The sequence below is a fragment of the Phodopus roborovskii genome, unplaced genomic scaffold (genome assembly GCF_943737965.1).
Source record: "Phodopus roborovskii unplaced genomic scaffold, PHOROB, whole genome shotgun sequence".
Taxonomy (NCBI): domain Eukaryota; kingdom Metazoa; phylum Chordata; class Mammalia; order Rodentia; family Cricetidae; genus Phodopus; species Phodopus roborovskii.
Window position 1 is genome coordinate 65,474,499 of NW_026126418.1, and position 19,477 is coordinate 65,493,975.

General features: G+C 47.3%; 1 protein-coding gene across 1 annotated transcript in view; it reads right to left on the reverse strand.

Annotated features, from left to right (window-relative positions):
- Positions 1–19,477, reverse strand: part of Cacna1b (calcium voltage-gated channel subunit alpha1 B) — a 162,940-nt gene that overhangs the window by 69,696 nt on the left and 73,767 nt on the right. The window contains exons 16-21 of the mRNA XM_051184754.1: positions 18,399–18,516; positions 15,122–15,189; positions 12,789–12,895; positions 9,842–9,904; positions 5,602–6,381; positions 4,466–4,683 (exon numbers count right to left, since the gene is read on the reverse strand). Of these exons, the coding sequence (XP_051040711.1) occupies positions 4,466–4,683; positions 5,602–6,381; positions 9,842–9,904; positions 12,789–12,895; positions 15,122–15,189; positions 18,399–18,516 (1,354 nt within the window). The remainder of the gene's footprint in view (positions 1–4,465; positions 4,684–5,601; positions 6,382–9,841; positions 9,905–12,788; positions 12,896–15,121; positions 15,190–18,398; positions 18,517–19,477) is intronic.

Below are 19,477 nucleotides of genomic sequence, written 5' to 3' on the forward strand. Positions count from 1 at the left end.
TATAATTAACCAAGCCCATCTCAACAGACAATAAACAGACAATAAACAAATAGAGCTGCCATTATGTACGTCCATAAGATAACTTTACAAAGTTCTACCAAATGCTTAAGACTGCCACAGCACCAAATAGTAAAACACTCCAATTCTTTTTATGAACTAATAACATTCCACAGGCCGGCTCCCCGCTTGAAAAATTGTCCAGTCCACAGTCTCCTCTTTTAAAATGCCCAGCACTCCAGGAAAATATGTCTCTACAAAATTGTTACTTTTACTGCCTGGTCCTTATGTAGAAGAGTATACCCACCCAGACTTAATGTAAAGTTTTTAACAGAGTAATACAGAGAAAAACCCGCAGGCAGGAGTTCAAGTTCCAGTGGCAGGTTATCAGAATCATATATAGATGTTTTTACAAAATGCCCTTACATTTCAAGAAGGTACATATCCAAAGCAATTCCTTATTAACAGCTATTTTAACCAGTGATCAGCAAAACTTACATTAGACATTTTATGTTCTAACATAATACTTTGTGGCTTGTCGGTGTTTAACTGCTTTTTCATCATATTTATGAAACTGTGGGGTTGAATTAGTATCTGACATGGTAATGTTCTTTTAAACTATTTTACATGAGCAAGTCAATGGAGTCCTTGCCTAACTTGTGTAAGAGGTTTGGTCCCTAACACCAGGAAGATAAAATACAATTAAAAAAAAATAATGCTTGTTATGGGAATACCTGGTTTTCAGGAATAGAGTACTAAGGTTGAGTATGATATGACTATATGGCATTAATATCCTAGCCTTACGATACTTAAACACGGAATAGTAAAACCACCATATACGCCTCACTTTAAAGAACCAAGCCAAAAATCTTAGAAAAAGATTAATAAAATCCAATAGTGCAATTCAAAAATAAATAGAGCTGTCTTAATCTGCATAGTTATGATAGCTTTCCCCCCAGGTGACTTTTGTCCTTGGTGAGAGAGGGAAGAGTTCCTCAGGGACCTTGGAGCACACTCGCCTCACTGCCTCTCTTGACTAGAGGAACACCACAGACACTGGCTGGCGTGAGCTGGTTCTCTGAAGCGCCACCAGCCACTTCACATGAGTCTCCTCACAATCTTTGGTCACTGCTGGGTACAATAACAATCATGTTGGTCTTGGTGGCAAATGCTCTAAGAAAGTAGCCAGTGTCATTCAAGAGCCATCATCTTGGTCAAGGCTGTTCGTTATCGTTATATGGAGAGGCTACTGGGGAAACAAGATTGGCCATCCTGTGCAAGGTGACAGACCACTGTGGCTCTGTGCTGGTGTGCCTTGTCTCTGCCCCCAGATAAGCATCATCTCTACTCCTCTGTCCAGGAAGCTGCTGCCACCTACCAGTAATGACAATCGCTACATGCCAGCTAGGCCAGTGGTTCAAAATCTTCCTAACACTATGGCCCTCTAATGCAGTTCCTCACGTTGTGGTGACCCCAACCATAAAATTATTTCATTGCTACTTCATAACTGCAATTTTGCTGCTGTTAAGTATATACGAATCATAATATAAATATCTGATAACTCAACCTACTAGTTGAGAACCACTGAGCTAGGATTGCACTGCCACTTTGGAAACTTCTCTGAGGGCACCTTTGATGTCATCTCCAAGACCTACCCAACCTCTGGAAAGAGACCATGTTCACCAAGTTTCTCTATCAGGAATTCACTGTCTATCTTGTGAAAACCAACATAAAAGTCTCCATTTGGAGGATCCAGGCTCCACCGCTGGCTTCCACATTTTTAATTTTTATTAGTAGACTTAGTTTATGCTCTTTTTTCTTGTATAAAAATAAAATGAACTAAGTTTGCTAATAAATAATGACTAATTGAGGTATATTCCAACACGGCATAAGCAGTTCCAGGTCTCAAATCCATTGCTATGTATCTCTACATATAAGAGAAAATATAACCTCTACACATGCTAAAAAGACTTAACCAAATTTAACTCTTTGGGCAGGCAAAAAAATTTTAGTAGAAATTTAGTAGAAATTAATATATACTAGAAACACATGTTTCTACATAGGCCTCAAGCCAAAATTTTTACCTTAGTACAGACAAAACAAGGCAAAGGTACACAATAGCCTGGATGTTTCTACCAATGTTATCAGACAGATTAAGAGTTCTAAAACTTGGAAGAGAGATACACTCACTTACAGAAGTTTTGACAATGTACTAGGAAAAACAAAATAAGTAGAATCAACATTAAAAATATTGCCTGATTTAAGGATTCAGAAAAATTGGATAAATAATAAACATAAAAATTAAAAATTAATAGCCTAGATTTCTTCTTCTAGCAGAAGTAGTGACAGGTATCAGATTAACCCCAAAAAGGGTAATCATGAACAGCAGACAGAAAACAAAGTTGGTGGTGAACATTTGTAATTTTGGCACTCCAAAGACAGAGGTCAGTGTCTGAGCTACATAGTCACACACACACACACACACACACACACACACACACACACACACACACACACACACACACACACACCAGGCATTCAGACACTAAAATCCCAAGCCAGAGACTGGGAGGAGATACTTAGAAAATACATTTGATAAAAGACCTCTGTGGAAAATATGAAAAGAGGTTCTGGAGGGATAGTTTAGTGGTTAAGAGCACTCCCTGCTCTTGCAGAGGGCCAGGGTTTAGTAGCCAGCACCCTAACCCCATGACAACATATGACCATCTGTAGCTCCAGTTACAGGATTTCTAGAACCCTCTTCCGACTCCACCAGCACCAGGCATACACATGGTGCAGAAGCATACATGCAGACAAAGCATCCACATTTTAATAAAAATAAGTAAATCCATATGTGTACGTGTATATGTATTTGTATGTATCTTGAAAGTTAATAATTATTAAACAAACCAATTTTAAAAATATGCAAAAAAACCTGAATAAAAATCTCCCTAAGAGGATGCACAGGTGTCAAATAAACATAACAAAAAATACTCAAAATCATACATCATTAGGAAGTTGCAAAGTTAAACTCTACTACCATTTCATTAGAACAATCAAAGCCGAAATCACTGGTAATGTAAGACTCGGAAACTATGTGGAGCAGTGGGAATGTAAGCTAGCACAGCCACATTGAAGATAGTTTGGCAGGTTCATACAAGACTAAACATAATCTTACCATACAACGTCACAATCACGCTTAGGTATACACTCACAGGAGTGCATTGACATGAACCTGTCAATGAACATGTATGTCTGTTTATAACTACCAAAACTAGAAGTAACTGAAATATCCTTCTATAGGTGAATGGATAACTGTGATATATCCAGACAGTGGAACTTTAGTATAGTAAGAAATGAACTACCAAGCCACAAAATTCCTTAAGTGCATAATGATAAAGCTTTCTTCCTTTCTTTTCCTTTCTTTCTTTCTTCCTTCCTTCCTTCTTTCCTTCCTTCTTTCCTTCCTTCCTTTCTTTCTTTCTTTCTTTCTTAAGCCAACCTGAAAATCTATGTGCTGTATGATTCCAAGTATGTGACATTCTGATTAAAGGTCTGTCGCTGCCAGCATGGATGGGCCAACTGTGGACAAAATCCCAGGGGGTTCCCTGGGCTCAGTCTCCAGCTACTCTACAGAGAAACAAAGGAGAGGGCTGGGAAGACAGTCTCACTTGTGCATGGCAAGTGAAACCAGAATGGGCCAAAATCAAGTTGTCCTCAGAGGAACTGGTGGCTAAGGAGCCAAAAGCTACTACCCTCCACCATGCTATCTTACCAAAGTGTGTATGCCTGACTGCAAACGTGGGTACACATGGAGTATATAGCTCATATGGTTTGCTTCAGAGCTCAGCGCTTCCCTGACCTTCCACAGGCCCTGCCTCTCTCCCTGGAATGCTTTCTTTCACTCTACCATCTGTCCTTGTGAGGACCACATCTGTCACCTCCAAGTAGCTTCTTACTACATAGCCTATTCACTGTGTTCTTACTGACTGCTCCTTTCTGCTTTCACACGCATAGAAATGAGCAAGGGAGGATAGCAAGTTGGACAAGGTGGGTGAAGCTTAGGGCATATGAGTAGGCAGATGACAGCTCTGAGATCCTTGTCTTCGCCTACCCATCCCCAGCACCAGACCTTACCACCTTTTGTCAAGCAACAAAAGAGGAAGATTTTGTGGTCTTTCTGGCTAATCTGGCCACCTTCCACTGTGTTCTCAGCACTCTGGCACTGAGCCTGGCATAAGCAAGCAATGTGAAAACATTTTTAGGAGGAAGGACAAAGGTATTTAACATCCATCTGCTTCCAGGGCAACAGAAAGCCAAGAGATACCAAAGGACAGATACTGATGGCAAAGAACTTTCTCTCCATTGGGGAGAAAATTCAGAGCAGCAAGCTGGATCCCCAGCCACTGATACAGAGCAGCAGGAATGGGGGTAGCTGGGCCTGCCATGGGTACAGGAAGATACTCACTGGGAACTACAGTGGTCTCCCCCGGGGGGCCTGTCAGTGTCACTGGAACATGCACAGTGGTGCTGGGGTCTGCAGGCTGACTGCCCATCCGGGTGACGTTACGCTGGTTGTCTGCATCTTCTGGTTGTTCTTCCACTTTCTGGAGACAGGTGCTGGGCAGCATGTGCAGAGGACCCACACCTGTAACTGCAATGGTCTCCAGATCACAGTGAGGTTCCCTGAAACCAGAATTCTCGTTAGTCCTATGCAGTACGTGAAACCTAGCTCCTTATGGCTATCCCTTTGCCCCAGACAAGTAAAGCTTGGCACCTCTCCATGTTTTGCACAGCTTCTGTCACCCTACACATTTACATTGCCTCTAGGTCTAAAAGGAGGGTATGGAGCTGACTCATTCACTTTGAATTTAACAGAGCCAGGCACTATTGGTTTTATAGTCTGTATGTGGATCAAAACCCCTTGGAGAACAAAACAGTCTAAAATAGGCCTTTCCCTAAGATACCCTGCCACCCCTCTGCCAGGAAAGGCCCAGCACAGAGTTCTACACACAGAGGCAGTGCTGCTGCTCTGTTAGACACATCCTCAACAATGGCCTCAGCTGTGCCTAACCTGGTTTCTGCCAGTCAGTGGGCAAGCACAAAGATGGCAGCTTCAGCCTCCACCTCCAGGCTCCAGGTGTCTTGAAGAGTCAGAGCCAAAAAAAGTAGGCCAGTACCCTCTGGTCCGTTTTTTGTAGACTCAGCTGGCAACCTTGTTTGTTTCTCCTCTCCCAGCATCCTCCCCTTCATTTATGGTACTCGCCAATTTTCTCTTCTCCTGGATGCTCTGTTCTTTCCCAGGTCAATGTGTTCCCAATGTCTCCATTCTCTCCCTAAGTCTCTCATGTGTGTGTGTGTGTGTGTGTGTGTGTGTGTGTGTGTGTGTGTGTGTCCTGTGTTACTGAGGACACACCAGTTGCAGCAAGGGATTTTATTTACCAATGGGAGAAATGGGAGTGTGCGGGGGGCGGGGGGGGGGGGCGGGAGAAACACTACAGGGGCAGCCTGGCAGAGTCACCCAGTTCCTTTCCCTATTACTTGCATAAGGGTAACACTCCCCCCCCCCTTCACCCTACCCCCAATACCCTGCCTCTTACATACTTGGGCTGGTGGTTTCGGGTTTCCTTATCCCCTTCTGCCACGTTGCTCTCCTCTGCAGCCTCCCTCTCTGAGGGCTCAAGTGTTGGTGGTCCCTTATGCCTCGCACGGTGCCGGCGTGTGGGCTCCTCGCTGTTCTCTGCCTCCCGGGGACCCGTGCGAGGGCCTCGATGTCGTGGGCGTCGCTCGCCCTTGGGTGCGAGCACCTGTGCGGTGCCCTCTTTGCCTGATTCCTGTGCATGCCGGTGGGCACGGTGGCGCCGGGGCTCCCGTTCGGTGGTCTCCTCCTCAGGGGAGCCACGCCGGTGGTGACGCCTGTTGCGCTCGCTGCGAACTTGCACTTCAGCCCCTGAAGCCTCCTTGCTATGACTGCGACGCGGGCGGGGACGTTCCTCCCGGGGCCCGGTCTCGGTGTTTTCGGTCTTTGGACAATCTGTCTTGTCCTGTTCACCACCAGCAGGTGCTGTGGCTGAGGTCTTGTCCCTATCACGATGCCGGTGGTGTCTGCGTGGTGGGTCTGCATTTTCAGTTGCTTCCGTGCCCTCGGGCTTTGACTTGTTCCCTACAGGTCCCCGTAAGCCATCCCGGCCAGGCTCCACCACTAAGGGCCGGTCCATGTGTGTCTTCATGTCTGGCCTCACATGGCGCGTGCTGGCATATCTCAGGCGCTCCTCAGGGTCCATCTCACTGTACAGTGCCTCACAGCTGGCGCGCAGGTTCTGAAGCCTTAGCTGACTGGCCCGCTGCTCCCACACTGAGCGCGCCTTGGCCGAGTTCTGCTGCCTGCTGCGGGGAGACTGTCATGAGTGTCACTATCCAGCTTATCTCTGACTCACAGGGAAGCCGCAGATGAACACAAGCGATGGAGGGATGTGGGGATAGGGAAAGAGAGGTGACCAGAAGCCTTAAATACCCTGTGGTGTTGCTGATGGGGGAAGAATATGAGGAGGGGGCAGTTCAGCTCTTCCTGTCAGTGTCCTGGACGCCACTCTATCAGGAGGACAATGGCCCAGAGTCTGAAGGGTACAAGGGTGTAGGGATGCCAGGTACCAGCATCCCTACAGAATTAAGGTAAATGGGCAGCTAGCCAGAAAGGCCAAATGGGAAGGGAGACCATCTTGCAAACCGAGAAGGACTGATGGAAGTACCCCTGCAGTCTGTTTTGGGAGACAGCCCAAGAGGGGCCAGACAAATGGACACCTCTAGAGGCACTTACCCATGATATCTCCCAAGGGAGCATGAGGCCCTGTCATGTGCAAACATAGCTTCTGATGCACTTTGAAGCATCCTGACAGCCCCCACCATTTGGCTCAACCAATTATCAGGAGCCAAAGTCATGTCTGGAGCTGGGGCCATCAATGTCCTTTTCTCCCTTGACTCTGTGGAGAGCCTTACACTCCACTGAGAAGAGAGCCAGACATACCCTTGGAATCCTCCAGCAACAGGGGTGAGCAACAGTCTAGTTCAGTCATCACTGAACAATAAAAGGCCTTGTTTTCATTCAAACCTCACTGGCCCAGACATCTTCTGTTCCCACATCCAAAACATGGAGCTCTTCTCCATTCTGGGCTCTTTACTGAATAAAACCAGCAAAGGATGTGGTCCCAGCCCCACTTCTGCCAAGTGGAGAACTCACCTGAGGCTATAGCCTCATCCTCTTGAGGCTTCTGGTTAACCCTGGCAATGTCTGTGGTATCACTATCAGTGACAGCAACAATATCAGTGCTCTGGGTTGCATACCCACCTCAAACAGCCTTTACGATCACAGGTACTTTTCCTGTACCCATTTCATAAGGATGGACACTGAGCCAAGAAAGTGGGCATGACCTACTCAGGGTCCACAGTTAGTCACTCATGCATACAGGGCAGAAGGAAAGAGGTGCCTGGAGAACTCGCAAGCACTCAGTCAGACCCCAACTCCCTCAAAACACAGGTGCAGACTGTGTGTGTCCCAGGGGACAGCCCAGCCACTGGAATAGACTGTTCAGTGGAAGGACAGCAAATCTTAGCTGTTCTCTCATGTGAGGAACCAGCATCTGGCCAGTCTGAAAGTTAAAGAACAATAGAATCAGTGCCTCCTCCCCTAGGAGCTCGGGTGAGGCTGACAGCAGAGCAACAAGAAGCATCTGCTAGCTCAGGACCTCAGCATCTGCTAGCTCAGGACCTCAGCTACTACTTGTCCTTGCTCAGGCATCAAAACTGTAATATCTCTGTGCCAAGAATGCTGTATAATACCCACAGAGATCCCTTGTCCCTGGTAGGGTTCATCTTTGCACAACACTGGAAAACAAGAAAAGGAAGATATGCACCCATCTTCAAGAACCCTGGGAGGGTTGACGTTTAGTCACTATCTTGGGCCTCTCAGTCAGTCCAATACACCAAGATGGGCCTGGATTCTGAGCCCTGTGATCAGCAGAGAGCTGGCTGCCTCAAATGAGCCTTTGGGCTAGGGTCAGCATCACAGTTCTCTGTCATGAAAGACAGGCAATGAAGGCAATGCATGCATGCATAGGCCTGAAGATCCAGCTCTGTGGAATAGGCAGGAGTGGGCTCACTCAGCCCTAGTCTTGCCCCAGGTATGACCCTCTCTCAGGAACCACCTCAAGCAGAAGGAAGACAGGTTGCCCGTGAGACTGAAGGGCATCACTGGGCTTGCAGGGACCCCTCAAAACATAGAACAAAATACCAGCTAGCTGGGCAAGGGCCACCCATTCATCTCTGCTTACTGCTACAGCTTCCCCTGACTCCCGCCAGCCCACTGCTCTGGAACCAATTAACACCAGTCTGTTTCTATCTGATCCCAAACCCATAGAGATGACTAGGCTCCTCCCAGGATAGATTCCCAAGTCTCATTCTAGACATCTGTGACATCCTGCCCCTCCCCTGCCCTGGTCACTCTGCAGAGCTTTTCTTTGACCTCTGCCCACTTCAGTTAGGACAGACACCTCACTCTGTTCCTCCTTAACAACTTCATGTGTAATTCAAGATCCTCTCTTGAATGGCAAATTGCTTGCTGACCTATATTGCTATATGGCTGGCAACACTACTCAAGCAGAGTCCACATTGAATGGGGCTCTCTAAGGAGCCATGGGGAAGAGCTACTCTCATGATGTCCTGGGCCCAGCTTATACATGCTATCCAGTCATACCTGGAAGGTGAGAGGCTCTTAATGAAGGCACTGTGCACAACTCAAGGCTCAGAAAGGAATCTTGAGTCTACTGTAGTCCTGCTGTAAGGTCTCTGGGCATCTCCAGTGTGTACCACTGATACCTCACTTCTGCCATATGGAAGTTACCAAGGACCCAAAAGGCTTTCTTGCCCTCTCAGGCATCAGGGTCCCAACATCCAGTATCATCTCACACTTGTGAGGAAGACGCAGGTTGCTCTGTGATATTGTCAAAGAGGCACACAAAGCAGCCACAAGACACAGAGGGTACCTGACTATCCACGCAGAGGGCCCAACTATAAATGTTCCTTCTCTAGCATGGGGAGCCACTGGCTGAAGACAGTACCAGCACCTCCCCTGGGAGCTTGGATGAAGCCAGGAGGGAAACAGGACTGTCACTTACAGAGTCTTGGCCCCTTCCTTGAGGGAAGAATCATGATCACATTTCCCAGGAAGAGCTACCCAGGACAACTGGTCAGGCAAGTGTCACCACCAGGAGGGTCAACTTGGTTGGCTACCCACCTTACTTTCTACCCCTGTGAGTAGAATGCAGGTCCCATTCTGCTCCCAGGCCCTCAGCTCCCATCCTGGGATTTTTAGTAATCCCCTGGCCTATATACTACAAGTTCTATAGTAGCTTTGTTCATGCTAAAACAAGGGCTGCCTCAGAATAACTGACATATTCTCCCCCAAGTAAGGAGGGGTTGAGGGAGCCAAAGAATGTCCCAAGAACCCTCTCTGCCACCCCTGTGCACAGGACTTCATGAAAACCACAGAAGACCTGAGTCCACAGAGCTCCACCCTATCCAAGAAGTAGATATATACAAGGTCACAAAGACAAACAGCAGACAAAAAGGACAGAGACCAGAAGGGAGAGGAGGGCAAAGCTCAGAAAGATCTGGGCCTGTGAGTAGGACTTGGGGACAGCAGGGAACATGCCCACCATTCCCACAGAAGGCTGGGCTGGAGCTGCCCATGAAGCAAATGACTGGGGGAAAGCGGTCAGGTGTGGAGGGAAGGTGTGTGCACAGAGTTATCATGGAGCCACAGATGGAGAATCATAGCAGAACCACTCACGGTGAGTTTACGCTGGAGACAGATGAGCTGCGAGATACAGTACCTCGAGTTTGCTTTACAAAACTGCACATGCAAGAAACAAAACATAAACAGGAGTGAGAAAACCAGAGAACGTTCTGAGACACAAGTGACACTTGGGCACTACATCAGTGCAGGTGCAGGCCACAGCGCACATCTGGCAGAAGGCTAGAGGCGCATCCACCAGACAGGCACTGGCCAAGACTAAGGCTAAAGAGGAGTTGAGAACCAATTCTACATGTGCAGAAAGGTGAGGCAAAAGTGAACCAGCAGACCGTATATGGCTGGAAGATAAGACACAGTTCTCTCCGAGACCACCCGTCACCACAGCCCGGCCCACACTGCCCTAAGAAGGTGTGGTCTGGGAAGAGTTATAGCCACCTTTATAACAATTCCAAGGCTCCCACACCCAGAGACCCGGGCAGGCTGGCCTAAAGCTGTGGGGCTTGGGTGAGCACATGGCATATACAGGCGGCAAGAACACCCTTACCACGTGGGGCTATCCAGGCCCTGCCACCTACCCCACCTGCCTTTCCTGGTCTCTGCTCCCAGACCCTCAGTTCCCACACTCAAGTCCCATGACTTCCAGGTCACAATGCCTGCCCCCCCCCCCGCAGGAAGGAATCAGCCACCTTCCATGTGGCTGTTGTAGCCATTTCCAGGTGACATGTATAAGTTTTTCCAAAAATAACAGAGAAAGCAAAGATCTCTTTACAGTCATTTCCTTTCACACTGGGGATGGCCAGGAAGGCTTCCAGTGCCCCTTTCTAAAGGCCAAGATCTTTACACACTGTAAACTGAACACAGTTCATCTTCACACAATCCTCAGTGTGAGTAGGCATGTACATACATCACAATACTCATGAGAGAGTGGCTGTGTGAGATTGTGAGCATGAACATAGGACTTGTGAGTATGAGATTTTGAGTGTTTGAAATTGTGAACAGGAGATTATAAGCATATGTGTGAATGTGTGTAAGAACATGTGAATGTGAGACTATGCAAGATGTGTGATTCTGTGTGTGTGTGCGCGCACGTGTGTGTGTGTGTGTGTGTGTGTGTGTGTGTGTGTGCGTGTGTCTAGGAGACTAGGCAAGGATGAGGAGTCTCAGCAGACAGCAAGAAGATATCCCATACTTAGTGTCCTACTCCTTAGGAGCATCCATAGGGGCTACGCCAAACTGCACATTAGCCCAGCAATTCTGGAATCACTTGTCATGCTACCCAGAGTGCAGAAGGCCTCAATCCCCATGCATACTAAAGGCTGTTCAGCAGCCACACAACACTCTGGGAGACACAGCTATGAGGAACACTGCAAGACAAGAGGTTCCTGACAACCACATTCTCCCCAGTCTGGCAGAGACCACATACAACTCCTGCGCCTCAGAGGTCTTAGCATGGGTTGCAAGAGCCAGCAGCAGCAGCCTAACACTCAGTACCATGCACACAGAAAAGGCCTCTCCCAGTGTGACAGATTCCCCAGAATCTCTAGTCAAATCAGACTAACATATACTATTGTACATATCCCATTCTTGGGAATATGCCACATCTGCAATGATGTCTCCAAGCAGGGACAGTGGGGAGAGGCAGTTTCTTCTGGGCCATGCCAAGGACCCTGGACTCTCTTCCCTAGGCATCAGTCTAGAGAGGAAGCACCTCCAGGAATGGTGGCCCTAGAGCAGTGAGGGCTGCCAGAGAAGGCACATGCTAAAAAGAACATCACTTCATGCCACAGGTACACATGAGGCTGGGAGTTCATCATGCCATCCTCTCTACATCAGATAACCACCAGCTCACAGAGCTCATAAAAAGGACATGAGGAGGGACACTTGTCAGATCTCATCAATCTCAGGATCAAGTTACTGAATTAAACTGGCCAGCTAGTCAGTAATGGAACCAGATGGACAGTGCATTAACAGGATAGAACACTGAGTTCCACACGCCATCTAAGCAACAAATGCCAGGCTGCAAGTCTCCTGGCTCCCAGGAGCTCAGTCCCTATGGGCTGCAGCCATTCTAGCTGATAATTCCCAGGCCAAATGTTTTCTCTACATTTAAGAGACAAGACCTATGAAAATATTATCTGGTGATTTCTGGGAAGGAATAGAACCCATTTGGGTATACACACACATACTACACACACACACACACACACACACACACACACACTCAATAACTACACCAACATCCACAACCTACCAATTCTAACACATAATTTAGCGGTACAGGCATAAGTCACCACAAGGTGCTGAGTCAAGGCCAAGTGCCCAGCTTATAAAAAGTATATGCAGGGTGAGTATGTAGCTTCAATGCCAGCAGGGAATGCTTATCCCAAGATCCACCTATGGCTAAGCCTGGTGCCCAGCTTCCTGACTCCTCTACACTAAAATCCCCCTCCAAAGTCCCTAGCCCTCTATGAACATCAATGTACCTGAGACCCAGCTGACTGGCAGGGAGACTGGTCCTTCCCAGAGTCCACCTGCCATTTCTCATCACAGATGCCTCCATGCTAAGCACTTGCAAAGACACTTTTAGAAGTGGCTAGTCTGCCTACATGCCATCAGAACCTTTTGTTTCACAAAGTGCATTTCTAGAAAATTATGTATAAAATCTACACATGGACTCATTGTTTCCCTGACCCCAGCCAGGGCTTTCCCAAGAAAGGAGCACTAAGGCCACCCACACACCATCCAGTGAATCAAATACAGCTAACCCTACCCAACATGAGGGCCACACCCTTACACTCTGCCCATGTTCAGGCTGGGGAAAGCCATAAAGAATGCTCAAGTGAGGTCATTGCTCAGGCTCCTTTCAATACAGTTCAAGGGGGTGGCTTGTCTTCACCAGCCCTGGCCAAGGCAGGGGTTCTGGGGAAGACATAGGCTCTGCCGCTCCCCAAAGCCACCCATATTCCATTCCCGGGAGCCTTACGCAGCGATGGAGATGTTGGCAGCAGACATAGGGCTGACTTCAGCTACTTCTTTGGCCTTCTGGAGAGCAAGCTTCTGATTGGCTGCTTCTTCCATCTCCTCTTCATCCTGTTTGAATAACAAAACTGTCTTCTCAAGGTGCTGTGGCCACTCTGGGGTTACTGGCTCTTCTTCCTAACACTTCTGCCCTCCAGACCCTGCAGGAGACATCCAGGTCCTAGATGGGCAGAGTCCCTTATGACCCAGGATGAGTTCTCTTTAGTATTCTTCAAGGCCTCCCCTCCTAAGTCTCCCCTTGGAGTTACAGACAGTATCCAAGATTCCTGTATCAGTGGTGTCTAGCTTGCGCCATCTCCAGTGTGTTTCACAAGTTGATGTCTCTATATTGTGCTTGTAGTCAGACCTTATTCATGACCATCCCTATACCAGTACCACTACATATATATATATATATATGTATGTATGTATGTATGTATGTATGTATATAACACATAACACCTCAGTCTTTTCACAGCAAATCTGTCTGTCCCTCTTTCCATCCTTCTGTCCTTCTAGGAGCTCCTGAACCACTTGAACAAAGTTCACCTACCCCACAAGGCCAAGAATGAGAGCAAGATGCCAAGCTCTTCCTGTTCCACCTTTGAGTTTTTCTGCCTGAACCATTCAGATTCCATGAAGCCCCATGTGGCCTCTTGCCATTGGGATAGGACTTGTATTTATGTACCTGTCTAGGTACCTGTCTAGGAAGAGGAATCAACAGCTGACAGGCCCTCTGACCTTGACCCCATGTTACTAAGCAAAACCAACAAGCTACGCTCCAGGACTCTGAATCAATACTGCTGTTGAGTCCATAATCCAAGAAGGAAGGCCTCCATGCTCTCCATCTTAACTACCGGGCCTCCCATGGTTTCTTAAAATCCCCAAGCCTAGGCCTACCTAACTCCCCTGAAAGCTAGCATTCCTCAAAATGTACCCAAATTTTCTTGAGAAACACAAAGATGACAAAAACTAAATTCCCAGTCACTACCCAGAAAATTCCTCTATAGAGAAGACCTTCAAGCTTCCGGCCCAGGTAGGAGATAACTAGTTTTCTCATACAGCACTCTCAGCCATGTACTCTTTAAAGGTAGAAGAGCCTAATCACTCCAAGGTATATAGCAAATGCCCTAAATATCTTACAAATAATCAGTTTGAATTTATTTGCACTTCACAGAAAAATAATTAGTGCTGTAACACATTTGTGAATGTGAAAGCACTGTTTAATGTGCCCCACAGGCTCGTCTATTAAGTGCTTTGCCTTGTTTAGGAAATGGGGCCATGCTGGAAGGCATAGCTCACTAGTGAGTATCACTGGATGTTGTGTCATGATCCGGCCCCTTCCCATCCATCTCCACTTCCTAGCCACCAATAAGAAAACCACTCTGATCCACCTCAACTTTCTGCAATGCACAGGTGCCAATCTGTGCATCGGAGAACACACAGCACCCCTTACAGAGACATGGTAGTACATGGCCACACATAGGACATTTGTAATGCACCTGGTAGCAGCCTCCATACTGGAGCCAGAACTTGAATCAAAACACAAGCCTAAGCCTGACAGCAGGCAGCCTAGCTACCTAGCAGGTAGCAGGACAGGAAACTGAGGGTTAGCAGATAGGGGGTTGTGTCTTCTGGAAGGGAACCAGAGAGAGAGAGATGTGTATAATCAGGTCCCCCACTGGGCTTGTGTATAAGAAATGAATATTGAATGGTCCCCCTGGGTACTGCCTAGAGAAGGATCTGTCCTGCTGTGACACAGATGTGCAGAGACAGAACCACCACTGCTCCTGCAGCTTCCTGCCAAGCTGAACATCTGAGGTAGCACTACAGGTGTCCTCTCACTGCCCTTTCAGGTCTTCAGAGCTGAGTATTTCCTAGGGCCTGCTCATACATCTTCTTGTCTGGGAACACTCTTCACCCTCATCACACACCTGCTCAGATCACCCTATCTCAGGACCCTGTACTTCTGTGACATGGGTAGTCCTGGCCAGTCTGTACCTCCTGTGATCCTATACCCTACCCTTCTATTCACTCTCTCTTCCAAAGCCATAGCTTCTCTGGGGGCCTGTACACACATGGCCATGGCCATACTTGCTTATGTGGTAATCCGCTATACCCACAGCCCACATTAATGTCTCTTTGCTCATGACTTTAAGGAGATACCCCTAGGAGAAGCCACATGCACCCTGACACAGGAGCTGGCCTTTCCTGTAGCTTCATAACTTCATCCAGTAATGTGTACTGAATCCCATGCCTTCTAGCACCTTCTAGGATGCAGGTAGTGTTTCTACATACCTTGGTCAACTCCTGGGCATTGGCAAGATTGTCCACAGCAATGGCTAGGAAAACATTCAGCAGGGTGTCTGGTTGGCTCCAGCTAAGGAAGGGAGCCCTGTACCCCACACACTATCTCATACCATCCAACCATGGTGGCCCATGGAAGACAAAACCACCCATCAACCAAGTCCCCACTCTCTGTACCCTGACACCGTCAGCCCATTTCAGGCCCTGCTGTACAGATGCACAAGGCTCCTTCCCCCACAGCCTCTGGACTCATAAGCTGAATTGCACCTCTACAGTTTCACATAGCTCAACCTTCTCTAACATGCACGCATGCACACACACACACACATACACACAAACACACACACACACACACACAGAGAGAGAGAGAGAGAGAGAGAGAGAGAGAGAGAGAGAAATAGGAGGAGGCGAGAGTGAGCTTTTTTCTCACCTAGACCTTTGGGAATGATTCCGTAGAACCAAAGATTAAAGGTTGTGTTTAATCAATTTGCCTTTGGCTCCTTCAGAGGATACACAGCCTACCTTCCACTAAACCCAGCTCTTTTCTAGTCTGCATGAAAAGCCTTGAAACAAACACATCTGCTTTCACGAGCTCCAGAGATAGTTCTACCACCTTCTAGGGCTGTGAATATATCTTATCCAATCTAACACATAAATCCACTCATGACCAGCACCTTCCAGGGCCCAGTTCCTAAGCTAGGCTCAGGAAACCTCCCTATCTTGCAGGTTCCCTTTTTACTACTACTACTACTACTACTACTACTACTACTACTTAACTTTGTTTCATTGTGAATACCTGGGTTCCCCTGGCTAACAGGAAATGGGAGAGTGGTTACATATAGTTGGGGTCTGAGCACCCCAACACTGCACCCCACCCTGAACTAGCCCCTGAAGCCCAATGGTGAATTGTTGCCACAACCCTTTGGTAACAAAGAAGCCACAGATACACAGTCTGTATGGTGGTATGAATGACAATGATCCCCACAGGCTCATAGATTTGAATACTTGGTAACCAGAGAGTGGCATTTCTGAAAGGACTAGGAGGCATGGTCTTATTAGAGGAAATGTGTTCCTGGTAGTGGGCTCTGAGGTCTCAGAAGTGAGCCAGGCCCAGAGTCTCTCTTCCTACTGCCTTCCAACTGGACATAGCACTTTCAGCTACTTCTCCAGCATCCGTCTGCCTACATGCTGCCATGCTCCAGGCCATGATGACAATGGACTAAACCTCTGTATGAGTTGCTGTGGTCATGGTGTCCCTTCACAGTAATAGAACACTGACTAAGACAGGGTGAGATAGCCAGACTAGGTCCCAGAGTAACATAAGCGTCCTCCCGGAATCTCACCAGGACCTGGTTATTCTGTCACTGCCTCTTCTCACAAGGGAAACTGGACTTAGGTCCCTTTCATCAGGCATTCTCCCTATTGCCCTGGCCTCTAACCAGGCAAACAACAACCCAAGTCAGGCCTTCTGGCTAGTGCCAATGGCCCACAGCATTGTTACAGGAAAGTCTGCTCAGGGCTCCAGCAGCACCCAAGGGATGGGATGTCATGGTTGGGCTGACATCATGCAAGACACTTCTAAGCATTACATACTCTATGGACTAGCCCTACCACACACATTTGAGGGTCTTCCATGCCCAAAGCAAAGCTAAAGATTTTATTCCTGTGCAGAAAGAGAGAGACAGACAGAGAGAGACAGAGACACACAGAGAGACAGGCACAGAGAGAGAGACAGGCATAGAGAGAAAAAGAGAGAGAGAGAGAGAGAGAGAGAGAGAGAGAGAGAGAGAGAGAGAGAGAAGTGCATCAGAAACCACCCCAATTCAACAGGAAGGAAGACACCTGATGGCCGATATGTCTGGCCTAAGTGTCAGTGTTTAATGGCTGTGATGATTATTTTTGGTCTCAACTTGACCATATCTGGAATTTACTAAAACCCAAATATAGCAGGCACACCTATAAGGTATTTTTGCTTAATTTGAAGGATCCAGATCTTTGAGGAAGACACAACTTTAATCCAGGTCATTTGACCTGTGAAAACCCATCCCTAGTCTGGGCCACACCTTCTACTGGAAGCCTACAAGGGAAGATGGAAGGCAGCTTTTGTGCTTTGCCTGCTTGCTCTCGCCTTGCTAGCACATCCATTCCTTTACACGTTCTGGAATCCACTTCTTCAGGATTCTGGCATCTACTAAAGACCAGCTGGACTCTTGAACTTTCTGCTCATAGGCAGCCATGGTTGGATTGGTGGACCACAGCCTGTAAGTCATTCTAATAAATCCCCTTTCAATATATATAAAGTTTCTGTCTATAAATTCTGTTCCCCTAGAGAACCCTGACTAATATAACGGCTGTGGCAAGCCACTGCTTTGTCCCAGTATGAGGCTAACACTGCCGTTCCCTTTCCTCTCTGAAACCAGGGCTACACTAGCTTCCTTCCCACTGTACTCACTTGCCCTCCAGGCCTCACTCAGCCTCATGAAAGAGGATGGAACACCAGTTCTGGGCTGACTTACTTGTTTCTGGCCTCCACCATCGCCTACCACATCCTCTAAAAGGGGTTCCTTAGACCAACTTATCAGGGCCTGCTTGTGAATCTGTTATAATACACATTCTCAGATCTCAAACCAGACCTATTAATGTAGGCTGGGACCCCAGCTTTACAATCTCAGAGGTCTGCATTTCACCCTGTGGAGGCTCCATTTCTTGTCTCCAGTGCATTCAAACCACATTCACACTTGTTTCTTCTAGCCTGGCAGGCATGATAAGCCATGTGCATTCTTCTTGGCCTCAATTCTTTCCCCATGGGCTGCTACTTCTGGGTATGCCTTGGTTCAAAGAGTGGCTATCCCCACTCTCCCCTGGATGGCCTGAAGCAAAGGGAAGAGTCAAGCTCTGCAAATTTCTATTCCCAGCAGTGGAGGTTTACTTAAAGTTCAGTGCCAAAACTTACTCTGTTAAACTTAATGAGGAAGAAAGCCTCCTTCCCTACTCATTCATTTGATATCCACACCTTCTTACAAGGACTCCAAGGTTATTCAAAGTGTTTCCTGAGCCCCTGGTAACTATGTGGTCCACCCCAACCTCTAGACACCCCTTCCCCACACAGTCCCTCCATACTCAGTGCTCTGGCATCCTGGGGATATGCATCAGCCACATTCTGAAAAGGAACTGCCTAAATACTCCAGCCCCTCTGCAGGAAGCCATGAGGTGGTCACTGGAAGAGCACTGAATATGAACCACTTATACTTAGCCCCAAGAAGGATACAGTTTCCAAACAATGTCAAGACGATGAAGTAAAAGGAAGAAAACATGCCTTTGCTCACTCCACCTTGTGACTCAATCCCATGATACATTACTGCATTCCAGTCCTCCCCTGTCAGGATCTGTAGGAGGAAAACATAGAACACATTAGTATCATACCCTCATGTGCACAGTACACAGCACACATGTACACGTGAGTATATAAACACACAAACACAGACTTGAATAAGGGCACACATACATCAAAAGGCAGTGTGCCCACATACACATCTTTGGATGACAGGAATTCCAAAGGTCCAGACAACAGAGGATGGTGGCACAGGAAGGTGAAGCCATTTGGGGATCACACAGGCCACAGTATCTTTTCACTATAGAAAGCAAGGGCCAGGGAAGGAAACAAGCTGCTCAGGGCCACACGATGAAAGCTAGGCCTTTGACTCTCCTGCCGCCTTTTTGGCCATGTAGGTGCACCCTCACAGACTGAATTAATGCAATCTTTGTCCTGTCAGCAAACCATTATCTCTACTGTTATTTATTAAGTTCATTTTGAAAAGTAGAAGAAGCATGAACAGTTCCAGTCTAAGAGCCTGCACATGAGTTCTCTCACTGCCCTACCCTGCTTCTGGTCAGGTATTCTATCTGACCATTGTAAAGTATGATTTTTACATAACTTTCTAATCCGTCTGGAACCCTGAGTATTATGGGTATGATTATCCTGTTTTCTCTTAATGGAGCCCATTTTTCCAGACCCACGTTTTGAATATCCCAGCCTTCCCTGTTGAGTTCACTGTTATATTTCTCATAGAACCGGTTTTCTCTCCATGGTCCCAAAGCACCATATTCTACTTTCAGCATTTTACCATTACACATGCCATACCACCACCATAACTAGGGCCGCCCAAGAAGGTCTGGGGCTTGTTAGGACTGGTGACTCCCTTCTGAATCTTTGTTACTCTTGGATGTTTCTCATCCACATCATGATAGCTGATACAGGCAAGACACCAGGAGTTCACCTCCAGGGCTGACTTTCTAGTCTGTGTTCTGCCTGACTTGCATTGCTACGGTGGCCATGGTGTCATTATA